At 38.9% G+C, this 25,152-nt stretch overlaps 1 protein-coding gene across 4 annotated transcripts in view; it reads right to left on the reverse strand.

Moving 5' to 3' along the window:
- Nucleotides 1–25,152, reverse strand: part of LOC124797852 (RB1-inducible coiled-coil protein 1) — a 338,295-nt gene that overhangs the window by 105,870 nt on the left and 207,273 nt on the right. For all 4 annotated transcript variants that reach the window (XM_047260916.1, XM_047260918.1, XM_047260917.1 and 1 more), the window contains exons 4-8: nt 20,804–20,965; nt 15,643–15,769; nt 14,329–14,611; nt 7,097–7,267; nt 674–1,045 (exon numbers count right to left, since the gene is read on the reverse strand). In XM_047260916.1, the coding sequence (XP_047116872.1) occupies nt 674–1,045; nt 7,097–7,267; nt 14,329–14,611; nt 15,643–15,769; nt 20,804–20,965 (1,115 nt within the window). The remainder of the gene's footprint in view (nt 1–673; nt 1,046–7,096; nt 7,268–14,328; nt 14,612–15,642; nt 15,770–20,803; nt 20,966–25,152) is intronic.

Consider the following 25,152-nt stretch of genomic DNA (forward strand, 5'->3'; position numbering starts at 1 on the left):
GAAGTGTGGCTGACAGCATCGCCCGCCACACTGCAGTCTGTCAATCACAAAGTAATTTTAATTGGGGTACAGAATACAATTTCCAGTGTACTCTCATTCCATTCTTCCTGACCACTGGTCGCTGACTAGTGTTTGAAGCACTCACTTCCATAATTGCTTCACTATTTTGACTGTTACTGTCATAGCATGAGGACCAAATAAACACACACTTAACAAATTGTGGAAAGTAAACAACTTCTCAAAACATTTTACATACTTGACATTCTGGGAAAATTTCGTAAGACACTTTCAAGGTCTTATTATTGCATCCACATGCAGTTGAAACAAATTATTGAGGAATGTGAAGAAGAACAAAAAGAACCAAAGAGAGGAGGAGGAGGAGGAGGAGGAGGAGGAGGAGGAGGTGGTGGTGGTATTTATCAGAAACTTGAATGGACATTTCAAATAATGTTTATTTGAAATGTCACTGTGCTCAGGAGCAGAGTGCATTAAAAAAACACGTAACACACTTTTTTTTTGCATAATGTCTCAGCCCATACAGTGTGTGTCAGATACATATTACGTTCACATGCAATAATTTTTTTTTTTTTGTTAAGTTCTTTTGCTATTAAGTCATATTATTAGGTAGGTTTCAGTGCATCAAAAAAGCAGTATTAGTAGCAATATTACATACCACGAGGAATGCCTGTGAGAATGTTCGACGGCGTACAACTTCCCCTACAGCCTTAACATACATTTGTGGGGCCAGGTGAATCTGCCGTACTATTTCCAACTGGCGCCTCAACCTCTTCAGGCTTTCATGATAGATCATAAATTTGCTATCCACCTCATATATATGATTTTCAACATACATAACCCATCGCAGCCTGTGGTAAAGATTTGTGCTAAGTTCCTCTTTTGCACGCGTACATCTTCGCTTTATGTCTCGAAGCTGATGATGATTCTTCAACATAACAAGCATTTGTCGCTTGTGTGATGTGCATAAATCCGGCAATATGGATGGGTCACCCAAGTTGCTGGCACGGTTTTGATTTTGCAAAAATGCCTGGAAAAAAAACAGTAAAGATGTCAGCATACATGTGCAGAAAAAGCACTGGTTTTACAAGAGGAACTATACTGTATATATTTGTTTTGACATTCAAAAACTTGAGTGAGTGAATATATGCCATGTTTAAATACATAAAAGATACGTTACTCCTATTTCATACCTTTATTTCTGTTTTGATCCTGCAAAATTATTTCTTGAAAATTGTCAGCCCATTCACAATAAATGCCAGTGTACGCAAGACTTTCAAACCCTTTTCACTACAGTCTTAACACAAGAATGAAATGAGAGAGATGACATTGCGTTAAGAATTTGTCTCCAGAACAAAAAGGTCCAAAATATGCTTTCAGAAAATCTGTAAATTAATGTCTAACAAGGGGAGGATCCGACATGTTGGTCGCCAATTTTGATCAAGCCTTCTAAGGATATTCTATATTGAAAATAAAGACACACATGATCCAGCTTTTTGCTAGTTTTTTAAAAACTCAAAGTCAAAGATAATGACAAAAAATTATATTTTGAATTCTATACATCAAAAGATCACCTACAAAAATATTTTTATTAACATTACATGGGGGTCCTAAGTTAATAACGTTCGAGTTATTAACATTTTTGTGTTTTAATGCTGTACCTTCAGTACCTGTCTTTCAATGCATCTAGCAGAGCAATGACAATGGTCAAGGCATCAGAGTACTAAACCAGTGGTTCATATTCAATTATTGGTAGTTACTTTTATTCCATTCGATTTTTGTTTTATCTGATATTATTGTGATAATCTGAATACTTTTCTTTTGTCTTTTATGACGTACAAAATCAAGTATATATAAATATGAGTAATGTGTAAGCCAAGACACGTGTCTCTCTATTTTCAATACATACCATCCTCGGGAAACTTTTATCAAAATCGATGACCCACATGTAAGGCTCTTCCCTTCAACACCATATTAACTCAATGTGAGATAATTTCAAATAAAGCAACTTGAATTTTTTTAACAACGTTTTTATTCTCTAGGTAACCTTTTTGGCAAGTGAGATAGATTATTTCCCATATTTTCTGTGCTTGCTATTCTAGTTCCGATTTGTTTTTCTGGTATATCAGTCCAGCAAGTTTGAAAGGCTACTGGAAGGCATATAATTTGTGGTAGCCACTTGATGGCACTCGTATAATCTGAGAATGTTGCTGCAGCACTGACTATGGAGACACATCCATCCTGCTGGCCTACCAGCACTCGAGGCTGCTCTATAATGCCAGCAGTGCAGCCTCCCAGCCAGTCAGTCTATTTCACTGCGTTACTGTACTGATCTCAGCATACATCGTTCTTTGGTGCTGGATTTGCTAAGTCTTAGGTTTTCAATCTCTGTTTACTCAATGGACTCATTATACCGCCGTACCACCTCCATTATATCTTTCCCTTCTTGTTGGCCACCTGTTTACTCTCTGACAGCTCGCTGTTCATGTCCTCAGCAAGTCTCCACGGATTTGCAAGTAGTTCCCAGTCTTGTTCAACTCCAGTCACCATAGTCAGTGTTATTTTTGCACATAATGAATTAAACCATTGTTTGTTTTATAATTCATATTTGTGGGTTTTTTTTTCCCTTGGTAATTCAAACGCAAAGTTTATGCTGTCTCTCAGGCAGTTTCTATAATTAATAACAACATCCATATTTTATCTGTTTCTAACTGTGAACAACACATTTACGATAGTAAGTAACACGTTAAGCTTGTACCACTGAAGGGTCGGGTCTCTACATGAGCCTCTTCATGATTTTGCTTAACATTTAACTTAATGTCCCCATCTCTGGCACCTCAGTTCAGGGCGCTAACTGTGCTCTAAGATTTTTGGTACTTATCAGAGCCCCACATGCATATTCAATACATTTATGTGCAATTATGTCAGCGTATACATCCTTTCCTCCTCTCACCTGATGAATGAAATGCATGAAATAGTGTACAAGATAAATTTCAATATGTAGATATGTTGGAGTAACAGTTGTTTGCTACTGTTGCAGAATAGCTAACCCTATAAAGCATGTACCAGGTGACAAGGAAGTTTCTGTTCATCTTGAGTGAAGCTCTTGTAGAAGTTGGCACCACACAATGGGAGCTCTAGGCACTTCTGGAGGAACAGAACACATTGATTCCAAAAGTGTTCAGCAGTGCTATGGGAGGTGCAAAACAGGCAACAGCTACGAAGTGTGAGTGTGCCTATTCATAGTAAATTTAACATCTTATTTTTGTAGATTTCAGCTCCAGTAAAAATTAACATCTTGCTCTCATCGCTTATTGCTCATCAAGTGGTATACAGAATTTTTCTCGCTACTTCAGAATACTATAAGCAGTTGCACTTAGCCATGCATGACAGCTATTGTTCTGCTTTACCTCTGTTCAAATGTGGACGCATGATGTTTCTTCTCAGTTCAGTCTGATTTAGTTCATTGGTGATCTCCCGAGTATAGTGTAACTGAACATATTTCTGAAACTTTGCTAATTTCAATTTCAGTTTGTGATCTATTCTCCACATGTCTCTGTTGTCTCAGCATGTGTTAAGTACAGATTTAATGGATCCGAGAGCCTTAAGCTTGCAGATCGTGTCTCACAGTAACTTATCCTGTCCAGTTTGTTTTGTTATTCTGAATTTTACGACTCATTTTGTGCACAATTTTTGTTTGTGATGACCACGTCTTCACGGATTGTGAGAATCTTTACATGTCACAGTTACTGATTCTCAGGGTAAAACTTCCAAATTAGTTCCAGAATTTCGTCTATGGTGCAATTATTAACAGTTTATCAATGAATTATTCTTCAGTTGCTTCACACACTCCACCCAAGGGAACAACCATTTGCTAAACAGGTGCATACTGGTGAAGTTTTTCTTTGTTCTCATATTTGTTCTTAATCTCTATGACGTGTGTATATGTGAGTGAATGCTACCACTGAAAAATTCCTCTGATCTTTCCTGCTGGAGTCTCCAAGATGCAGTTGGATATGTAATTTTGTAACTCAACCATGAAATTTATGAAGAACAGCAACCATCCGCCATTTATTAGTTGTTTAGTTTGTTCAATTGCGTTGAGTAAACGTGATATTTTTAACAGAACACGTCCTTACATACTCCCTTGCCAACTCCCATTATATGTCCTATTGGTATCCATTGTGCAACAGATGAATATGTCCAAGTGTTAATATTTATTAAATGATCATAAATATGCAAATCCAGCACCTCAATTCATTGAAACATCAACCATTTTTCTTTCGTGTACATCCAGATACTGTCTTCCCACTTTCCACGTCAATAGGTACCTAATTTTTATGGGTTCCTCCATCACTAGCACCTATCCCCAACCTGATCCTTCACTTACGGATACGCTTCACCTCATCTGTGGTACCACACATTAATGGACACAGTGAAAAGTCCAGCATACTGGGGATTTAGATACAATAGGGTGTAAAAATCTTATTTTACTCTGCACGTTGTATTCCGTTATAGCATTTGCCCCGGTAACCTTCAAGCCTTGGATACAGTAACCAAAAGGGAGAGGTAACAAAACTCAACCCCGATTTATCTTACTATTATCATTACACCAGAATTGGCACTGGACAAAACTTACTACATGTCTCACAGTTAACACTGACAAGCAGTCAAAAACTGACTGTATAATAATAGTTGACAAAAATCAAAATGAGCACAAATGTGTGTACATCATATGTTATTCAGACTCTCAATTTCTGTGCACTTGTTAAATCACAGAAACGAAAAGCACATTCTGTGAATCAAATACTGACTGAAGAATGGTGATAAAAAAGCAAGTTTAAAAATGAAAGCTTTGTACCCAACGGAACAACCAGGAGACGACTGAAACGAGAATGAGACAATGAACTTAATGAATGCCTTTTAAAGGCGGTTTTTTAAAACAGCAAAGTGAAGACGTGCCACTTTCTGGGTCAATTACTAGAGCACAACCTGAAAAATTTCACTTTGATATATGTGGCAACAAATTGGATGCAACATATGGTTTTCAATGTGGAAATCTTAGCATGTGATGTAACTGAACAAGCATCACAGGAGGAGCAAAGTTTTTTGAAATGGTGAATCTGCTTTAAAATTTCCTGAAATTATGCACAAAATAATTGGGAAATGAAAACTTAAATGAACAAGGGTGTAACTATATGAAGAAACGACACTTTATTACTGACTGTTTCCAATCAGTGATCGTCGGTGTCAGACATTCAGGAAAAGATGGATTTCAAAACGAATAGAAACAGAATTGCTATCATCTCATCATAAATAAATTGGGTAGCAACAATCTGAAACCACACTGCAATGGGCAGAAGAGCCCAAAACGACTGAATCCATGTAAACATATCCATCATAGTTCACTTACATGCATTGAAAGAAAGAATCTGGATAACATGAAGTTATTTCAACAATATTTTGCTCCATCAGTGAGAAAGCACCTGCATTCACTTAAACCGAAAGCTTTACTAATACTTTAACAATGCTCATCCACCAGCTGAAATGCTGTAGTCAGAAGATGGAGAAAACAAAAACTTTGTTTATGTACTAAAGCACAACCTCATTAATTCAGCTTCTGGATTAGGGCACCGAACAAAGCATGAAGGCTTATTATCACCATGAACTCCATGAACTGCTTACTTCAATACTAAATTCATGTGAGGAAATGGAAATTTTCTTAAAATCTGTAAATCTGAAGACTGTTGCCTATTTAGTAGGCCTAACATGGCAAAGCATCAGTCTGATTATTATTAGGAATTTCTAGGAGAATGACTCCAATATAGAAAATGTAACAGATGAATGTATACAGGGTGTTATAAAAGTATACAGGGTGTTACAAAAAGGTACGGCCAAACTTTCAGGAAACATTCCTCACACACAAAGAAAATATGTTATGTGGACATGTGTCCGGAAATGCTTACTTTCCATTTTAGAGCTCATTTTATTACTTCTCTTCAAATCACATTACTCATGGAATGGAAACACGCAGCAACAGAACGTACCAGCATGACTTCAAACATTTTGTTACAGGAAATGTTCAAAATGTCCTCCGTTAGCAAGGATACATGCATCCACCCTCCGTCGCATGGAATCCCTGATGCGCTGATGCAGCTCTGGAGAATGGCGTATTGTATCACAGCCGTCCACAATACGAGCACGAAGAGTCTCTACATTTGGTACCGGGATTGCGTAGACAAGAGCTTTCAAATGCCCCCATAAATGAAAGTCAAGAGAGTTGAGGTCAGGAGAGTGTGGAGGCCATGGAATTGGTCCGCCTCTACCAATCCATCGGTCACCGAATCTGTTGTTGAGAAGCGTACGAACACTTCGACTGAAATGTGCAGGAGCTCCATCATGCATGAACCACATGTTGTGTCGTACTTGTAAAGGCACATGTTCTAGCAGCACAGGTTGAGTATCCCATATGAAATCATGATAACGTGCTCCATTGAGCATAGGTGGAAGAATGAAACTAAAATGAGCTCTAACATGAAAATTAAGTGTTTTCGGACACATGTCCACATAACATCTTTTATTTATTTGTGTGTGAGGAATGTTTCCTGAAAGTTTGGCCGTACCTTTTTGTAACACACTGTATATGTAGGTTTCAAAAGTAGTGAAGGAGAAGAACAAGAAGAATAATGATCTCAGTGTGTGTGATACACTGGATAATATAAACAAAGTCATTATGCAGATGATACAACGTGAATCAAAACCATATTCAGTTGTTGCATCTGATGAACAAAAAACAATACGCATAAAAGATAATGTACAAAATGATCTGCCAAAAAAGCTAACTAAATTCTTTACAGACTAAAAAATCCACAGTAGTTTTTAACATTCATTAAATTTCAATGTTGTGCAATACATATTACAGTTAACACTGTGTTATGCACTTTCCCAAATTTTCCATGTATATGTTGTCACTCCACAGCTCACTCTCTATATACCACAGTTACACTCTTAATGCATAGGTAAGGCATGTCATTCGCAACCATGTTATACATTACCAGGTATGTAAATAAATACACTGTACCTGTGCCAAATCTGTTTGCTCCTGGACTATTCTCTTGGCCTCAAACATAAGCTGCTCTAGTCCAAAAAGCCTTTCTTCTAAACCTTTTATTTCCTTCATTTCTGTCTTGTTAGCTGCTTCCAAAGCTGCATACATCTCAGTTTTTAGAGCTTCTACAACATGGCTATCAAACTGCAAAAAAATAATAAATGACAAGCAATTAAACCTATTCAATTGCCATGCTGTTGCACTAGTTTACATTAAAGTTAAAACACATGTGTGTTTATTTATTTTATTTATTGTATGAAAACAACAGCAAACAATGACAAGTACATAAAGCTTAATTTTACATGTATATCTAGTTAATTACTTATATCTAAAAACAAGGATGATGTGACTTACCAAACGAAAGTGCTGGCAGGTCGATAGACACACAAACAAACACAAACACACACACAAAATTCAAGCTTTCGCAACCAATGGTTGCTTCATCAGGAAAGAGGGAAGGAGAGGGAAAGACGAAAGGATGTGGGCTTTAAGGTAAAGGGTAAGGAGTCATTCCAATCCCGGGAGCGGGAAGTCCTACCGCTCCCGGGATTGGAATGACTCCTTACCTTAAAGCCCACATCCTTTCGTCTTTCCCTCTCCTTCCCTCTTTCCTGATGAAGCAACCATTGGTTGCGAAAGCTTGAATTTTGTGTGCATGTTTGTGTGTCTATCGACCTGCCAGCACTTTCGTTTGGTAAGTCACATCATCTTTGTTTTTAGATATATTTTTCCCACGTGGAATGTTTCCCTCTATTATATTCATATAGTTAATTACTTGAGTTTTACTTTATGGCACAAATTTTATACATATTTTTAAATTGTGAAAATTACTAATAATATTACTGACTACTTTGACTGATGTAATTGCAAGTTAAGAAAGGCAGATACATTTTATCGTAGTTCAATATCTAATGACTGAAGCCAACTAGCAGCAGAGCGAGTAGCATTAATGAAGTCACTATATGGTCCAGGATACTTCCTCTGAGGACAGTCTCTAACAATATGTTGAACAGTTTGTTCTTGGGCCCCACAATCACAGGTTGGAGAATCTCAGAGTCCCCACTTGTGCATCACAGCATTGCACCTGGCGTGGCCAGTTCTTATTCTGTTTAGCCTTGTCCACTCCCTTGTCTGCAGATGAAATACTGGTAGGCTGGCAGTTGGGTCTTCGATACCTCAATGTGCTATTGTTGCAGCATTCCACCTCTTGCGCCACTCTTTTTTTATGTCGAACTTATCATCATTCCTTCCAGTACGCCACAGTGGACTGTGAGATTTTAAGCGTTCTGGGGGAGAGTTGTTTAAGACTGTATGAATTGGGAGGTCTTGTGGGTAGTTGGGGTGATGTAGTTTTCCTCCATTCTTGATTGATTGCTTCTTGGCGCTGTAATTCAGGTGATGAGATGTTGCTGATGGTATGCAGCCGGGGGATCAGGGTGGATTTTAATGTGCCCGTAATAATCCCCACTGACTTGTTCAGGTGTACATCCAACTTCCTCATGTGGGCACTATGTTGCGACAGGTAGACAACCTCCAAGATGGTGTACCCCGCGCAAAGGACTGCTAAGGCAGGACAGCGAAAAATCTACACTGCTGGCAGCCACATTAGATCAGTCTCTCATGGCTACTCGAGACAACAGCACAAGAAATACATGTGTTATGCAGAGGTAGTACATGGTCAGCCAATGTGAAACATTCTCACAATTCAAATTCTTTTTAAAGTTTAGTTTCTGAATTGTTCAGCTCTGTGAGAGAAAGACTCTCAAAGTTTATTTTGAGATAACAGCACCAAGTTTTACTGGGATAAACTGTCAACAAAGCTAATTAAAACAAACAAACATGAAAGTATACATTAACAACAATATGGAAGGGGTAGATTCCTACTCACTACACAGAAAAGGTGTTAAGTTGCAGACAGGCACAATAGAAAGAATACTAGAAATATTTAAGCTTTCAGACAAAGTCCTTCCTGATAAGTAGAAAACACACACACACACACACACACACACACACGGCCTCTGTCATTTCTGAGCACTGAAAGTGAGTAGTGTAGACACAGAAGTCTGCAGTAGGGATGGACATGAATAGCAGCATAAGGGTGGGAGAAGATTCTGTAGTGCTGCCTGTGGCAGTGTGCAGGGACAGCAGGGTGTGCTGCTAGGTGTTGAGATGAGAGGGGGGAGGGGGGGGTTGCAAGTGGAGGGAAGAGGAGAATGGGAATGGACTATGTAGGTGAGTGGGGTGGAGGAAGGATGACAGGGGGATGATAGAAGATGTGTGTGAGGCTGCTGGACTGGGAGCAGGGAAGAGAATAGAGGCAGGTAGATGACAGGTCCTTGCGAAGGTTGGGATGAGAAGGATATACCGCAGCAAGAGTCCCTGCCTATGTAATTCCAAAAAGCTGGTGTTTGTGAGAAGATTCCATTTGGCCCGGGCTATGTAGTTATTAGCCCAATTCACATTACTGTTGATAAGTTCCGGATGTTCCACTGGCTGAACATGAGAAAGGACATGCAGAATCATATGATTGGAGAAAAATGGACACATGTCAGAGAAACATAAATTTTGGAGTACTACATAACATGGTGAAAACAAATGTCAATTAAGTACTAGGGTTTAATGACTCTTATGGACAAGGTACCTGGAATTTAAAAAAAAAGAGGAGGAAAAGAAGAAGAACTTGTAGAGAACTTAAACCATCTGACTACCAATTTTTCATCATCACTAGACACTTTTCACTATTCCACCCTATGGAAGGATTGATTTAAAAAAGGAGCTGCTTAAACAGATTTAATCAGACATATAATGAATGGAAGGGTGTGAAAGAAAATTTAAACCAAAGAACCAAGCTCTTTCGTGTCTGTAGTAGCGAAATTTAGGCAGCATCTCAGTTCGACAAGTACAGAAGATAGAATACTAGGCAACATATTAGTAGACATCATATTACTTCCATCCACAAGTCTCGTGAAATGACCAATTTGAGAAACTAGAGCTAATACAGAGACTTATCACTCATCATTCTTCAAATGTACCATTCAAAAACGGAATGGGAAGGTGGATCAGTTTGTGGCACCACAAGTATACTCCTCAACACACTGTCACGTGGCTTGCAGAGTACTGATATGCATAAAGAACCAATACACACTATGTGATCAAAGTAACCGGACAGATTCCATTCTCGCAGGCATACGCTCAATCTGGTGCTGGAAGGTTTCTTGGGGAATGGCAGCCCATTCTTCGTGGAGTGCTGCACTGAGGAGAGGTATCGATGTCTGTCGGTGAGGCCTGGCAGGAAGTCGGTGTTTCAAAACATTCCAAAGGTATTCTATAGGATTCAGGTCAGGACTGTGTGCAGGCCAGTCCATTACAGGGATGTTACTGTTATGTAACCACTCCGCCACAGGCCATGCATTATGAACAGGTGTTCGATCATGTTGAAAGACGCAATCCCCATCTCCAAATTGCTCTTCAACAGTGGGAAGCAAGATGGTGCTTAAAACATCAATGTAAACCTGTGCTGTGATAGTGCCACATGAAACAACAAGAGGTGCAAGCCCCCTCCATGAAAAACACGACCACTCCGTAACACCACCACCTCCAAATTTCACTGTTGGCACTACACACACTGGCAGATGATGTTCACCGGACATTTGCCATACCCACACCCTGCCATCGGATCGCCAACTGTGTACCATGATTCATCACTCCACAGAACGTTTTTCCACTGTTCAACCATCCAATGTTTATGCTCCTTACACCAAGCACGACATCATTAGGCATTTACTAGCATGATGTGTGGCTTATGAGCAGCCACTTGACCATGAAATCCAAGTTTTATCACTTCCCGCCTAAGTGTAGTACTTGCAGCGGATCCTGATGCAGTTTAGAAACCCTGTGTGATGGTCTGGTTAGATGTCTGCCTGTTACACATTACGACCCTCTTCAACTCTCAGTGATATCTGTCAGTCAACAGACAAGGTCGGCCTGTATGTTTTTCTGCTGTACATGTCCCTTCACGTTTCCACTTCACTATCACATTGGAGACAGTGGACCTAGGGATGTTTAGGAGTGTGGAAATCTTGCAGATGTATGACGCAAGTGACACCCAATCACCTGACCACGTTTGAAGTCCGTGAGTTCCGCGGAGCGCCCCAGTCTGCTCTTTCATTATGTATAATGACTACTGAGGTTGCTGATATGGAGTTCATAGCAGTAGGTGACAGCACAGTGCACCTAGTATGAAAAGTGTATGTTTGGGGGGGGGGGGGGGGGGGGGGTGTCTGGATGCTTTTGATCACAATGTGTATGAAAAGAACTACCAGTTACTTGTACTCGTAAATGAGGACTGTTTATCAGTCATCCACTGCACTTTTTCTTACGAATAACAAATGGAAATGAAACTTTTATTAACCCATAACTTTTAAATACAGGTGGTATGCCAATGGTTCAAAGCTGCTCAAGGCGTAGGATTTTTCATAGGCTAGCATGCCAAAGGTCTACACAGGGTAACGCAATTGCAGCTGTCAAGATGGAGGCTGCACAGGGAAAACTGACAGTGTCAATACTGAACAAACGACTAGCTTGCTCTGTACCAGCTGATACACAGAATACAATGTACTGAAGAAACTGATTACTTTAATGCTGAACAATAGCATGTGAACTGAACTGCTACACCATCCAAATTCACCCCCTTGCTATGGGGTGCAGAATCCAGCATCCTAATCAAACAATTTTGCTAACAGCACACTAGATAACAGATAGTAGTATCTACAGCTACATGGAACTCTGCAAATGAAACTCAAGTGGCTGGCAGAGGGTTCATCGAACCTTCACAATATTTCTCTATTATTCCATTCTGGAATAGTGCATGGAAAAAAACTAATGCCTATATCTTTCTGTGCAATCTCCGAATTCCCTTACTCTATTGTGATGATCGTTTCTCCCTGCGTAGGTCGGCGTCAACAAAATATTTTCGCACTTGGAGGAGAAAGTTGGTGATTGGAATTTCATGAGAAGATTCTACCGTGGCAAAAAATGCCTTCGTTTCAATGGTGTCCATCCCAAATCGTGTATCATGTCCGTCACACACTCTCCCCCCCATTTCGCGATAATTCAAAATGTGCCACTCTTCTTTGAACTTCCTCAATGTACTCTGTTAATCCTATCTGGCAAGGATCCCAGCCCGTGCAGCTCTCCTCCGAAATACAACAGAGAAGTGTAGTGTAGGCAGTCTCTTTAATAGATCTGTTACGTTTTTTAAGTCTTCTACCAATAAAACACGGTCTTTAGTTTGCCCTCCACACAACATTTTCTGTGTGTTCTTTCCAATGTAAACTGTTTGTTATTGTAGCTCATAGGTATTTAGTTGAATTTACAGCCTTTAGATTGGACTGATTTATTATGTAACTGAATTTTTATGGATTTCTTTTGGTACTCGTGGATGATCTCACACGTTTCATTATTTTGGGTCAACTGCCAATTTCCGCACCATTCAGATATCTTTTCTAAGTTGTTTTGCAATTTGGTTTGATGATCTGAAGAGTTTACTAGATGATAAACGGCAGCATCACCTGTAAACAATCTTGGATAGCCGCTCCCATTGTCTCCTAAATCATTTATATAGGCAAGGAACAGCAGAGGGCCTATAACAGTCCTTTGGGAATGTCATAAATCGCTTCTGTTTTAGTCAATGATTTTCCGTCAATTACTACGAACTGTGACCAATCTAACTGGATCCAGTCACATAACAGACGATATTCCATAAGCATGCAATTTCAATACTAGTATAGTGGTGATGGTAACCCGATAGGAGGAATACTCTACATCTACAGTTAGGCTACACTTGCCAACTGCAGTTATGTGGCTGATGGTATTTAGCTATTATCGTCATTTCCCCTTCCCTATTCCAATGGCAAATAGTGTGTGCTACAATGTAGGATGTGGCATAAAGGTTTGGTAACCAAAATGTCTGCATAAGCGGTTGAAAATGGATGCAACAGACCAAACCACATATGTTTAAGTGTGGACGCCATTCTTCACTCTTATTAAAAAAGAATAAAAATAAAAAAGTATCTTTACAGATCCCGTTACTAATTCAGTGTGACTGTTGTGATAGCTATGGTATGTGTGAAATACATCCTGCATCAGAAGACTTTTATTACACACAATTTGGCAAATGTTCACTGGCAGGCACTTCTGTTTACATATTATCTGTGACATTCTGAAGGTAAGTATTCTCTGAATGAACAGACCCAGAGAAAAAGTGTGTTAAATGATGTTATTTGGTGGGTTCAGAGTAAATATATATACTCTTTTTCTGAAGGAAATTTCCTCAGAAGGTGCATACAGTGTATTTCACAAAGAACTCCAATGTCAGAGTGCTTTGGCAGTAGCATAGCAGAATGAGATGAAAAAAAATAATTCACTCTGACAGTAACACCCACCATCAACTATAATTCTCCTCCATGAATCCTGTAAGAACTGAAAATGCTCTTCGGACACAGTTACCAATCTTAAAATGCATCTCTCTCTCTCTCTCTCTCTCTCTCTCTCTCTCTCTCTCATAATTACCATGCTACACAGAAGATTCTTTGTTTTACTTCTTGCAGGCAATTTATGATATAAACAGTGGTGATAAGAGGAAGAAAATGAAAAAAAGTTCAAATATGAGTAAATTCCTAAGTGACCAAACTCCTGAGGTCATCGGTCTCTAGACACAACTGAAACTAACTTAAACTAACTTATGCTAAGAACAACACACACACCCATGCCTGAGGGAGGACTCGAATCTTCAGCAGGAAGGGCTGCACAGTCCATGACATGGCGCCTCTAGTCACACGGCGAAGAAAATGAGAAATTAGCTGCTGCACAAATGCAAGAGAAGTATTTGAAGGTGTTCATTCATAGAGTGTGTGTACCAATTGATCAACAACTTCTTGTACTTTTTGGATGTCAATCTGACAAAATCTTTTTGGAAATACGAGCATCCAGTATGCTTGCCAACTTCATACCTACATTCTGTCTCCAACCCAACAGCCCAGAAAGATGCAGTATACAAGATTGACTTTCAGGACTATACAGTTCAAGATAAAAAGAAGTAATTTTGTTACATCCCAAAGTCAAGCCAATCATGTTCCTTACAGATTACTGGAAAGGCTCTCTATCTGTAACAGGGAAAATCATCTAAGAAAACAGAATAAACTTACCTGCTCTAGATGGTGGCTACATTGCTCAGCTAAGAGTTCCAGACTGCTTTGATTGTCCTTTGCAGATATCCATTCAAACAATGTCATCATCTTTTCTTCTTGCTCTTTTACTTCATTGCCAGCACCACTTCTGACTAACGTACTTGCGCTTTCAGTAACTTCTTCAACAGGTTTCTCCTTTGTTTCACTTTCTTTAGTTGTAGAGCTTGTTAGTGACTCTTTCTCTGTTATAAGTGCTGAGATCAATGGAATTTTTGCTAACATTTCAAGATCTTCCTTGTAACTAGAAATAAAAGATATGATCATAGTCAACAGGATGTCTATCAGAAACCGCAAACAGGAAGCAACTTTTGTGAGACATCAGTTGTCATAGACCATATGTGGCTCTCAATAGTTAATTGAATTGGCTGGTTCCACACAGTAAGAATTTTAGAAACATAAGTTTGATTTCTGATGCAGCAAAACTTCTACTAATGGTGAGAAATACAAGAAGGAAGGAAGGACGATTTGGATTTAACATCTTATTAATAATGAGATCATTAAGAGATGGATCACAAATTCAGATTGAGGAAGGATGGTGTAGGAAACTAGCCATGTCCTTTTCAAAGACACTTGCCTGATAAACCAAAATCTGGATGGCTGGACGGTGATTTGAACCACTGTCCTCCCAAAGGTGAGCCAACTGCCCCACCTCACTCGGTGTGTATTAATTATAGGCAGAGCACTAAATCACTTTTATGTAGCAGGGAAACTACTTGATTGTGACCTTGCGGAAAGAACTATCCCAGCATAATTCTGAAGTCACTTGTTGAAACAGCAGCTGAGTTAAACCCTGGCAGACCAAGACTCGAACCACACACTTCCAGCATTTGCATCTTATGATTTGCTACTTTAGGTCCTCAATATGAAAATAATGCAAATTCTTGCACAGGTAGTGTCAGAACATTATTCTACAGCGGCATGAAAATTGCAAGAACTCACAAAAATACCAAGTGAAGACATTTACACCTCTATATAGCTTTACACCTTTATGTAGCCTTGGGACAAACAAAAGAAACTACTATGCAGCTTCCAAAGTTCTCCCAACAATGAGTTAAGTCATTGAGTTGTGTAGCTCTTTACTTACACTGGAAAGAAAGGAATATGAATTGAACATTTTCATGATCAGCGTAACATTACTTTTACTACAGGAATTCCTTTTGCGAAATAAGACAAACAGTGAGGAGAATTTTAATAAGAAATTAAAGCTGGTGTTAACACGAGCTGAACCACCTGAATCTAATGATCTGAAAATAACACTTGATCAGTACATACTTGTGAAGCAATTGTATGTATTCTTCACGAGATTCCAAATGTTGCTTAAAGGTCTGGTCAAAAACTTCAGTACGGCTTCGAAATGCTGCAGTAATATCTTCTAGATTGGCCACAACTGCTGCCCAACCTGCAGGAATAAATAGGTTTTACTTTTACAACAATCTCTTTGTTCATTGCACAAAAAAAGAAATTAATCTACTAGGAGATGAAGGTTTACAAGTGGAAGATCATACCCTGTATGAAACAATGTGTACAAATGTATGAATCAGTTTAAGTACATTGCATAACACCAATTAAATGCAATGTATTTCAAATAAAACAGAAGAAAAGCATTCCCCTAAAGTACTGTACTCAAAAGTTTCACATGTATGCTTAAAAATAAAAATTTGTTGATACTACTTGTTATTCCACAGCAATATAATTTGAAAATTTCCCGTATAAGATTGACATTCACTTCTATAAGAGGAATGCCTATGTGAAACAAAAAATTAATAAATAAATAGATAAATAAAAATAAATGGACAAGTATGAGAAGGAATTGTGCTCTTAGAGCTCCATTCAAATTTAATTATGCGTATGTATAGTTAATCTATAGGTTTTGATGAGCAAGTTTGTGAGTATTGAAATCTGTGACATGAAGAATGCTGTCAATCCCCACAGCTTTATTTCACTGTAAGTCTTCCAAAGTTCTGTTAAATCAGCTCAAATACTGGATCTCTTCCACATCAACTCCCATTTCCTCCTCCTTCACATCATCAGACATATCACCCCCTTCCTCTCCCCCCACAGAAGCCATCAATGTATTCTCCCTCCTCTGCACTTCACAGTGGAATTCCCATTGCACTATTATTGTTGAAGGCCTTGCTATTAATTTCACCACAGGTTGTTTAGACTTTTCTGTACGCTGATCAGTCATTCTGACAACTACCGTATTTACTTGAATCTAAGCCGCACTTTTTTTCCGGTTTTTGTAATCCAAAAAACCGCCGGCGGCTTAGAATCGAGTGCAAAGTAAGCAGAAGTTCTGAAAAATGTTGGCAGGTGCCGTCGAATATATGTAGCGCTACACAGGCATGCTTTGCAGGCACGAAGATAAATACTGGCGCCAAAACCGCTGCGTCAGTTAATAAATAAAAAAAAGGTGGAAGACGAGCTTTTTTTTCCTCCTCCCCGAGTTTCGACCACTGCATTTTTATACATTATCCATCGAAGTAAATACAAAGTCCGTATTGTTCATCTTCGAATGTTGCAGCGTTTCAATGTACTACGAAAATCCGACTGGCAAGACTGTTAGGGATGTTTGTCAATATGGCCAACTCTACGTTTTGAATTTTTTCCTACCTGTGAGAAGAGATGGTTGCTAATAAGAACTTTTGTGAATCGTGAGTCACATGCAGTATTCTCTTCAACATAAGAATAATACGAATATAAACATTTTGCCATGTATTCTTTCGTGTTTGCTGTTATCTCATTTAAATCCTGTCTGCCTAATAAACTACGAAGCTAGAGTGAGACAACAGCAAACGCGGAAGAATGTACATATCATATCAAGTTTATATTCGTATTACCGTATTTACTCGAATCTAAGCCGCACTTTTTTTCCAGTTTTTGTAATCCAAAAAACTGCCTGCGGCTTAGCATCGAGTGCAAAGCAAGCGGAAGTTCTGAAAAATGTCGATAGGTGCCGTCACAACTAACTTCTGCCGTCGAATATATGTAGCGTTACACAGGCATCCTTTGTAGGCACAAAGATAAATACTGGTGCCAAAACCTCTGCGTCAGTAAATAAAATTTAAAAAAAAAGAAAAAAAAATTGGAAGACGAGTTTTTTTTCTCCGCCCGAGTTTCGACCACTGCTTTTTCATACATTATCCAACGAAGTAAATACAAATTCCGTATTGTTCATCTTCGAATTTGAATGTACTACGAAAATCCGACTGGTAATACTGGGATTTTTGTCAATATGGCCAACTCTACGTTCTGAATTGTTTTCTTCCTGTGAGAAGAGATGGTTGCTAATAGGAACCTCATGAAATGTGAATCACATGCAGTATTCTCTTCACCATAAGAATAATACGAATATAAACATTTTGCCATGTATTATTTCGTGTTTGCTTCTATCTCATTTAAATCCTGTCTGCCAAATAAACTACGAAACTAGAGTGAGACAACAGCAAACGCGGAAGAATATACGTATCGTGTCATGTTTATATTCGTATTACTCTTATGCCTAATAGTGATACAGTCAGAAATGAAGCACGGCAACAGACTAGATTTTTAAATCTAAGATGACTAATTTCTGTGCAGAATTTGATGTACTAAAGAAGCGGCCGCAAAGAGTTTCAAACGGAGAAAAATTTTCGCCAAACTCTCGTTCAGAACATGTTCTATCATACGCAGTCTATTATTTGGTTCTTATTGATCATTATCAAAGAAAGCAGCAGTGTAAGTAACAACAAATAGCAGTCTCTTGCCATTGTTTCGCTAATGAGACGATGCCTCTCTCTTTTTAATTGTAGGCGGCGGTAGCGCACACAAAAGCAAGCCATGCCGCGAGCAGCGACAGGCCGTAAACACGCACTATCAGAATGCGACAAGCAATGCATGACACAGTATAGTAATGCATTTTCAGCTTAGAGTGACTGACGTAAACACCTATAACATAGATAACGGCACTTATCAGATCAAAGCAAAATAAGCAATCGATTCAAACCAGACGAAGCACGTGAAAAAGGAAGGATATCCGTATAAATACGGACGGAGCGCCTGATGCATAGCAATGGCTACCTGGTAAAGCTTAACTGCTAAGCTTTCGACTCGAACCAAACTACTGTAGCTGTTTCGTCATTCATTCGTCCTAAATTGTCTCTCATATTACAATGGACCAACTTTTCGATTTGGAGGTGCGGCCTAAAACTTTTCTCTCCCCTTGAATTTCGAGTCTCAAATTTCAGGTGCGGCTTAGATTCAGGAAAATTTTTTTCCTTGATTTCGAGTCTCATTTTTCAGGTGCGGCTTAGTTTCGAGTGCGGCTTAGATTCGAGTAAATACGGTAGTTGTTCTCAATTTCTTTACTTTTTCCTGCAACCATTTTGCCTTGACTTGCCAGCACTTCCTGACACACATTTCTGTGTTCTTTAATTTCCCTGAACATTTTTGTAGTTCCTTCTTTTGTCAATCAATTTAATTACTTCTTCAGTTACCCACGATTTCTTTGCACTTAACTTTCTTTTATCTATGTGTATCCGACTTCCGTGACTGTCCTTTTCAGAGATGCCCATTTCTCTTGACCTGAACTGCCTACTGGGGTACAGTTCATCGTAGTACCTACAGCCTCAGAACTACAAAATCATCTCATCATTCCTTGGTAATTCAGTGTCCCACTTCTTTGCACAATGACTCTTCTGGATGAGTCTCTTAAAACTTCAGCCCACTCTTCATCATTATTAAATTGTGATCAAAGTCTACATCTGCTCCTGGGTCACATTACAACTCAATGTCTTATAATGTAATCTCTATCAGCCCACGATGTAACAGCTGGAATATTTCCATATCTCCAGATATATAAATAATAATAATAATAATAATAATAATAATATCCTAGGATCAACTGAGGATTTGTAAACTGTCAATGAGGTACACTAATCAGATATAAAATGCAACTGATTTCTGAAATAAAATCATGTGACTATTTATTATTACTCATACATTATGAAAAAGGATGATTAGGATTTAACATCCCGCCAATGATGAAATCATCTAACAAGGAGAGATCCCCAGCAGTGGAATCGACTTTTTTAAACCACCTACATCGTTATGTAGGTTACGATCCAAGTATCACACAATCACTGCAGCCATTCAGCCTGGTGTGCCATTGTTTGCGAGTAATTGATGAAAAAATTTTTTGGAATTTTGTACGATTCTCAGTAACATTTAAAAAGATATATTATATAAACTGGTTGCTTGGCGTAGTGAATAGGGTAATAGTTTGACACACAAGATGTTGTGGATTTGAATCTCATTAGGTGCAATAAGGTTATTATTATTATTATTATTATTATTATTATATCTTTATCGAAATCACTATGGTCATCATTGTTATTTAATCAATTGATTGAAATGTAATTTTTTTATTTCCATTCCTTTATCAAGTAATTTTAATCAGAACAACAACTTCTTCATTTGCTCTCATTTTTCTTCCAACAATCTTTTTCCACTTGAAATCTCTGTGTGGTTTTTAAATTTATTTTATGTATTACTTTCAATTCAATTTCTATTGTTTTATCACCCCATTTCTTGTCCACATTATTGCGTTCATTGTATCTATTTTTCATTTTGCTTGAATTTTGTTTTACTCATAAATCCTTCGTTCATTTACTTTGGTAATAGTGCAATAGGTATTTTAAGTTGTGATTTAAATGTGTGTATGATGACTACCATACAAGAAAATTGCACACCTGGTAACTAAAACCACATTTTCCACACCATTACAGTCAGTACAAAGAGACTATTTCGTCTCTTGTTTTTCAACTGATAGATTTTCAAATAACTGAATATTGTAACTGATAAATTTTATTAAATTCATATCACCACATATTTCGTTTCAAAAAGTTGATCCCACTGCTGGAGCCCTCTCCCTATAAGAGTACTAACTCAGATTAGACGAGATTGGGAAAGGAAATGGCCGCCTTCTTCTTCTTCTTCTTCTCCCCCCCCCCCCCCCCCCCCTCCCGAGGCATCCTGGCATCCACCTCTATTTATCGAATAACAAAAACTTGATTCTGGTGGTCGATTCTTGGCTTTTAACCCCAGTCCTAGAGTAAAATACCTAAATCACTGTGTCATCTTGTTCCAATCATTTCAAACATTGCTGTACAATTCCAAAAAGAAGTTGGGACTAGTTCAAGGAATTCCAAATGGAAAAGAAGTACGTTGTCAATTTTAGCTCACATGGAGTTTTGTCATAATTTGCAATAACTGGAATTCAAACTACAAGCCTACTCTACCTAAAATTGAAGTGCATTTTAACAACTGATTGTCTAAAGAAGAATAACCTGCCACTCACCTTGTTCTTTCCACTCACACAAAATAAATTCTGAAAGCAAATGTTTACTATTCTACAATAATTACATTACTGTATTCATCAATCAATACTACATACCTTGTTGCTGCAAATGTTGATCATGAACTAGGCTCTCACAACAGCGCGCTTGCTCTTTAGCGAGCTCATAAAATTGTTGCGCTAACTGGGCTCGCACCACAACAGTGTTGTAAGAATGTGGCATGTTTACAGAAGCTTCTGCCTGATCTTTGAGGTCAATGTCTGTAAAAAAAGAAGTACATGTCAGTTAAACAGAACATAAAAAAGATTGTACTGTATAACAATATCAAAAAACTGTTGAACATTTCATGCAGGAAATCACAATCCACATAAATGACAGGCCAAGCAAAACATCTTACTCTGACCTGCAACGAACACAGGCCAACTATTTAGTTTGACAGGGTTTTCAGTTCCTTAATAGGGGAAAAAAAATGAGCAGGCTTGAGTGTTATACTCCAGAATAGAGATCACCAAACTGTTTTCGCAGTAAACTGCATCATTTTTCAGTACAATAGTTGCATGCCAGAATGAAAGCTATGGGCAAAAAAGGTGAGAAATTAAGTTCAGCATTCTGTGTTAACCATAGGTGTGTCACATGCAATACATCAAAAAGAAATTATTAGCATAAAGGTAGTTGCGTCAGACCTAGTGTGCACATAAATTAATCTCACAAACTAAGCAGTAAAAAAAATTTTTGCAAACTCATACAGGAAATTCATTTCCTTTGTTAATGAGATTTTTGAAAATGATGTTTGAGTTTCCTGTGATCACCAAATGTTTGGTTCAGTTTTGCTGCATCCAATGAAGAGAATTGGTTTCAGATGTACATCAGTCAATTATGTTGTGTAGAACATTCTCACACTCTTACCGTGTCATCTCAGGATAAAATGTCAAGCTTTCGATGATTAACTCCATATTCTTTGTCAGGAGCAACTGACTCAAAACTGTTGCTGTGATGGCTTATCTAGACCACAGGCTACTTCTGACTGGTCGGTAATTACGTGATGGTACTGCAGATGGTGTTAACGTCTACACTGGTGGTGCCACCACTCCCATAGTAGCATAAACACTGTGACAAACATCTCTGCCTCTTTTCTGCATCAAGAGCTCGCTTCCACGCACCTTTAACATTATACCCACTGTCCTAGTTGAAATTATGGCACACATTATTCTTTCTACAGCCTCTTTAATTACAAAATCCCAATGTGTAGGAGCCTGGGACAAAACCTTTGTTTCATCAGCAAACAGTATTTTAAGTTTGTTTGTGATGCTCTGCTCAGCAGATTTCTCCTGTTATCGATTTTTAATATGTCACTGATGTTCTGCACAACAGTTGTAAACAGTGCAAATGGACTGACTGATTTAACTGCTATTGCTCGCACAAGGAATGTTATAAATCCCAGGGCTCCTGAGGCTGAAACTGTCCTTAATAGGGCACAGCACGTCCTTTACCTTCTTAGGAAGTTAGAGAACAGGTCTTATACCTCGTCTTCCTACGACTCTGCCTATTTTGCTGGATGTAGTGCCGCCGAAAGGAAGAAATACAGTTGATAACTCATCACGTTAATGTTCAAAACGTTCACATTTCCTTTGCTTGGAGAATACTGATATCATATCATGTGAACCATAGCTGTTCTCTCTGAACATGTACTTAATTTCGGAATCCAAGTGATCCTTGTCAGAAACAATTTTTGCTCTGTGTACCAGTGTATTCAAAACTGCACTGTTCTGCACTGGATGATGACAACTATAGGCCCTCAGATACAAATCAGTGCACGTCAGCTTGCAATACACTGAGTGGCTGAGACATCCATCCAACACTCATACCAACACATCTAAAAATGGCAGTCTTTCTTCTTTCTTTGTCATTACTGCACGATTGGGTGCATACTGTTCACATGTTCAAGGAAATGCTCAAGAGCTTTTACGCTGTGTAGCCAGACCATAGAGGTGCTCTCAACACAACGATAAAACGATGATGAATGATGGGGAGTCACATTCAATGATCGTTCCTGAAAATGTTCCAGCAGTGGCCATGTGGTGTAGAAGCTCTCGAGTATTTTCTAAACATATGAACAGTACACACCCAAACATCCAGTTCACTGCCGAGATTGAGAAAGGCCGCCAGTTTTAGACATGTTGGTACAACGAAAGTCTAATGGACGTCTTGGCCACTCTGTGAACTGCAAGCCAACAGACACTCATTTATATCTTAGTGCACAGAGTTTTAATTAAAGCTACAGGAGAGCAGTTTTAAATACACAAGTACCCAGAACAAAAGCTGAAGAGCTGTTGCTGTCGAGGATCACTTTCATTCCAAGATATGAAGTCAGTATTCTCCCAGGACAGGAAATATGAACATTTTGAACAGTCATGTGATGAGCTATCTTGGAATATATTCTGACCTCGAACACAATGAAGTATCTCAAACAGAATGACCTCCACCATTCCAACCACAACAGATTTAGGAAACACTAATCATGTAACACCTAATTCACACTTTTCTCACACACTTTTCGGGTTCCGCTGGATAGGTCAGGAGTCCACTACACACAGCAGGCGGCTACACGGGTAGCAGGGGTGGTGTGGCATGGATTGGGCGGTTTTTTAGGTTAGATGGCCTCGGGCAAGTACAGAAAGGGCAACAGCCTCAAAGGGTGCAGGGAAAAGTCAGGACATGCGGGGACCAAGCAGCAATCGGTATTGTAATTGTAAACTGTCGAAGCTGCATTGGTAAAGTACCGGAACTTCAAGTGCTGATAGAAAGCACCGAAACTGAAATCGTTATAGGTACAGAAAGCTGGCTGAAGCCAGAGATAAATTCTGCCGAAATTTTTACAAAGGCACAGACGGTGTTTAGAAAGGATAAATTGCATGCAACCAGTAGCGGTGTGTTTGTCGCTGTTAGTAGTGGTTTATCCTGTAGTGAAGCAGAAGTGGATAGTTCCTGTGAATTATTATGGGTGGAGGTTACACTCAACAACCGAGTTTGGTTAATAATTGGCTCTTTTTACCGACCTCCTGACTCAGCAGCATTAGTGGCAGAACAACTGAGAGAAAATCTGGAATACATTTCACATAAATTTTCTCAGCATGTTATAGTCTAAGGTGGAGATTTCAATTTACCAGATATAGACTGGGACACTCAGATGTTTAGGACAGGTGGTAGGGACAGAGCATCGAGTGACATTATACTGAGTGCACTATCTGAAAATTACCTCAAGCAATTAAACAGAGAACCGACTCGTGGAGATAACATCTTGGACCTACTGATAACAAACAGACCCATACTTTTCGACTCTGTAAGCGCAGAACAGGGAATCAGTGATCGTAAGGCCATTGCAGCATCCCTGAATATGGAAGTAAATAGGAATATAAAAAGAGGGAGGAAGGTTTATCTGTTTAGCAAGAGTAATAGAAGGCAGATTTCAGACTACCTAACATATCAAAACGAAAATTTCTGTTCCGACACTGACAATGTTGAGTGTTTATGGAAAAAGTTCAAGGCAATCGTAAAATGCGTTTTAGACACGTACGTGCCGAGTAAAACAGTGAGGGACAGGAAAAACCCACCGTAGTTCAACAACAAAGTTAGGAAACTACTGCGAAAGCAAAGAGAGCTTCACTGTAAGTTTAAACGCAGCCAAAACCTCTCAGACAAACAAAAGCTAAACAATGTCAAAGTTAGCGTAAGGAGGGCTATGCGTGAAGCGTTCAGTGAATTCGAAAGTAAAATTCTATGTACCGACTTGACAGAAAATCTTAGGAAGTTCTGGTCTTACATTAAACCAGTAAGTGGATCGAAACAGCATATCCAGACACTCTGGGATGATGATGATGGCATTGAAACAGAGAATGACACGCGTAAAGCTGAAATACTAAACACCTTTTTCCAAAGGTGTTTCACAGAGGAAGACCGCACTGCAGTTCCTTCTCTAAATCCTCGCACAAACGAAAAAATGGCTGACATCGAAATAAGTGTCCAAGGAATAGAAAAGCAACTGAAATCACTCAACAGAGGAAAGTCCACTGGACCTGATGGGATACCAATTCAATTCTACACAGAGTACGCAAAAGAACTTGCCCCCCTTCTAACAGCCATGTACCGCAAGTCAAGGAACAGAAGGTTCCAAATGATTGGAAAAGAGCACAGGTAGTCCCAGTCTGACATCGATCTGTTGTAGAATTTTAGAACATGTTTTTTGCTCGCGTATCATGTCATTTCTGGAAACCCAGAATTTACTCTGTAGGAATCAACACGGATTCCGGAAACACGATCGTGAGAGACCCAACTCGCTTTATTTGTTTATAAGACCCAGAAAATATTAGATACATGCTCCCAGGTAGATGCCATTTTCCTTGACTTCCGGAAGGCGTTCGATACAGTTCCACACTGTCACCTGATAACC

The sequence above is a fragment of the Schistocerca piceifrons genome, chromosome 5 (assembly GCF_021461385.2).
Source record: "Schistocerca piceifrons isolate TAMUIC-IGC-003096 chromosome 5, iqSchPice1.1, whole genome shotgun sequence".
Classification (NCBI taxonomy): Eukaryota; Metazoa; Arthropoda; class Insecta; order Orthoptera; family Acrididae; genus Schistocerca; species Schistocerca piceifrons.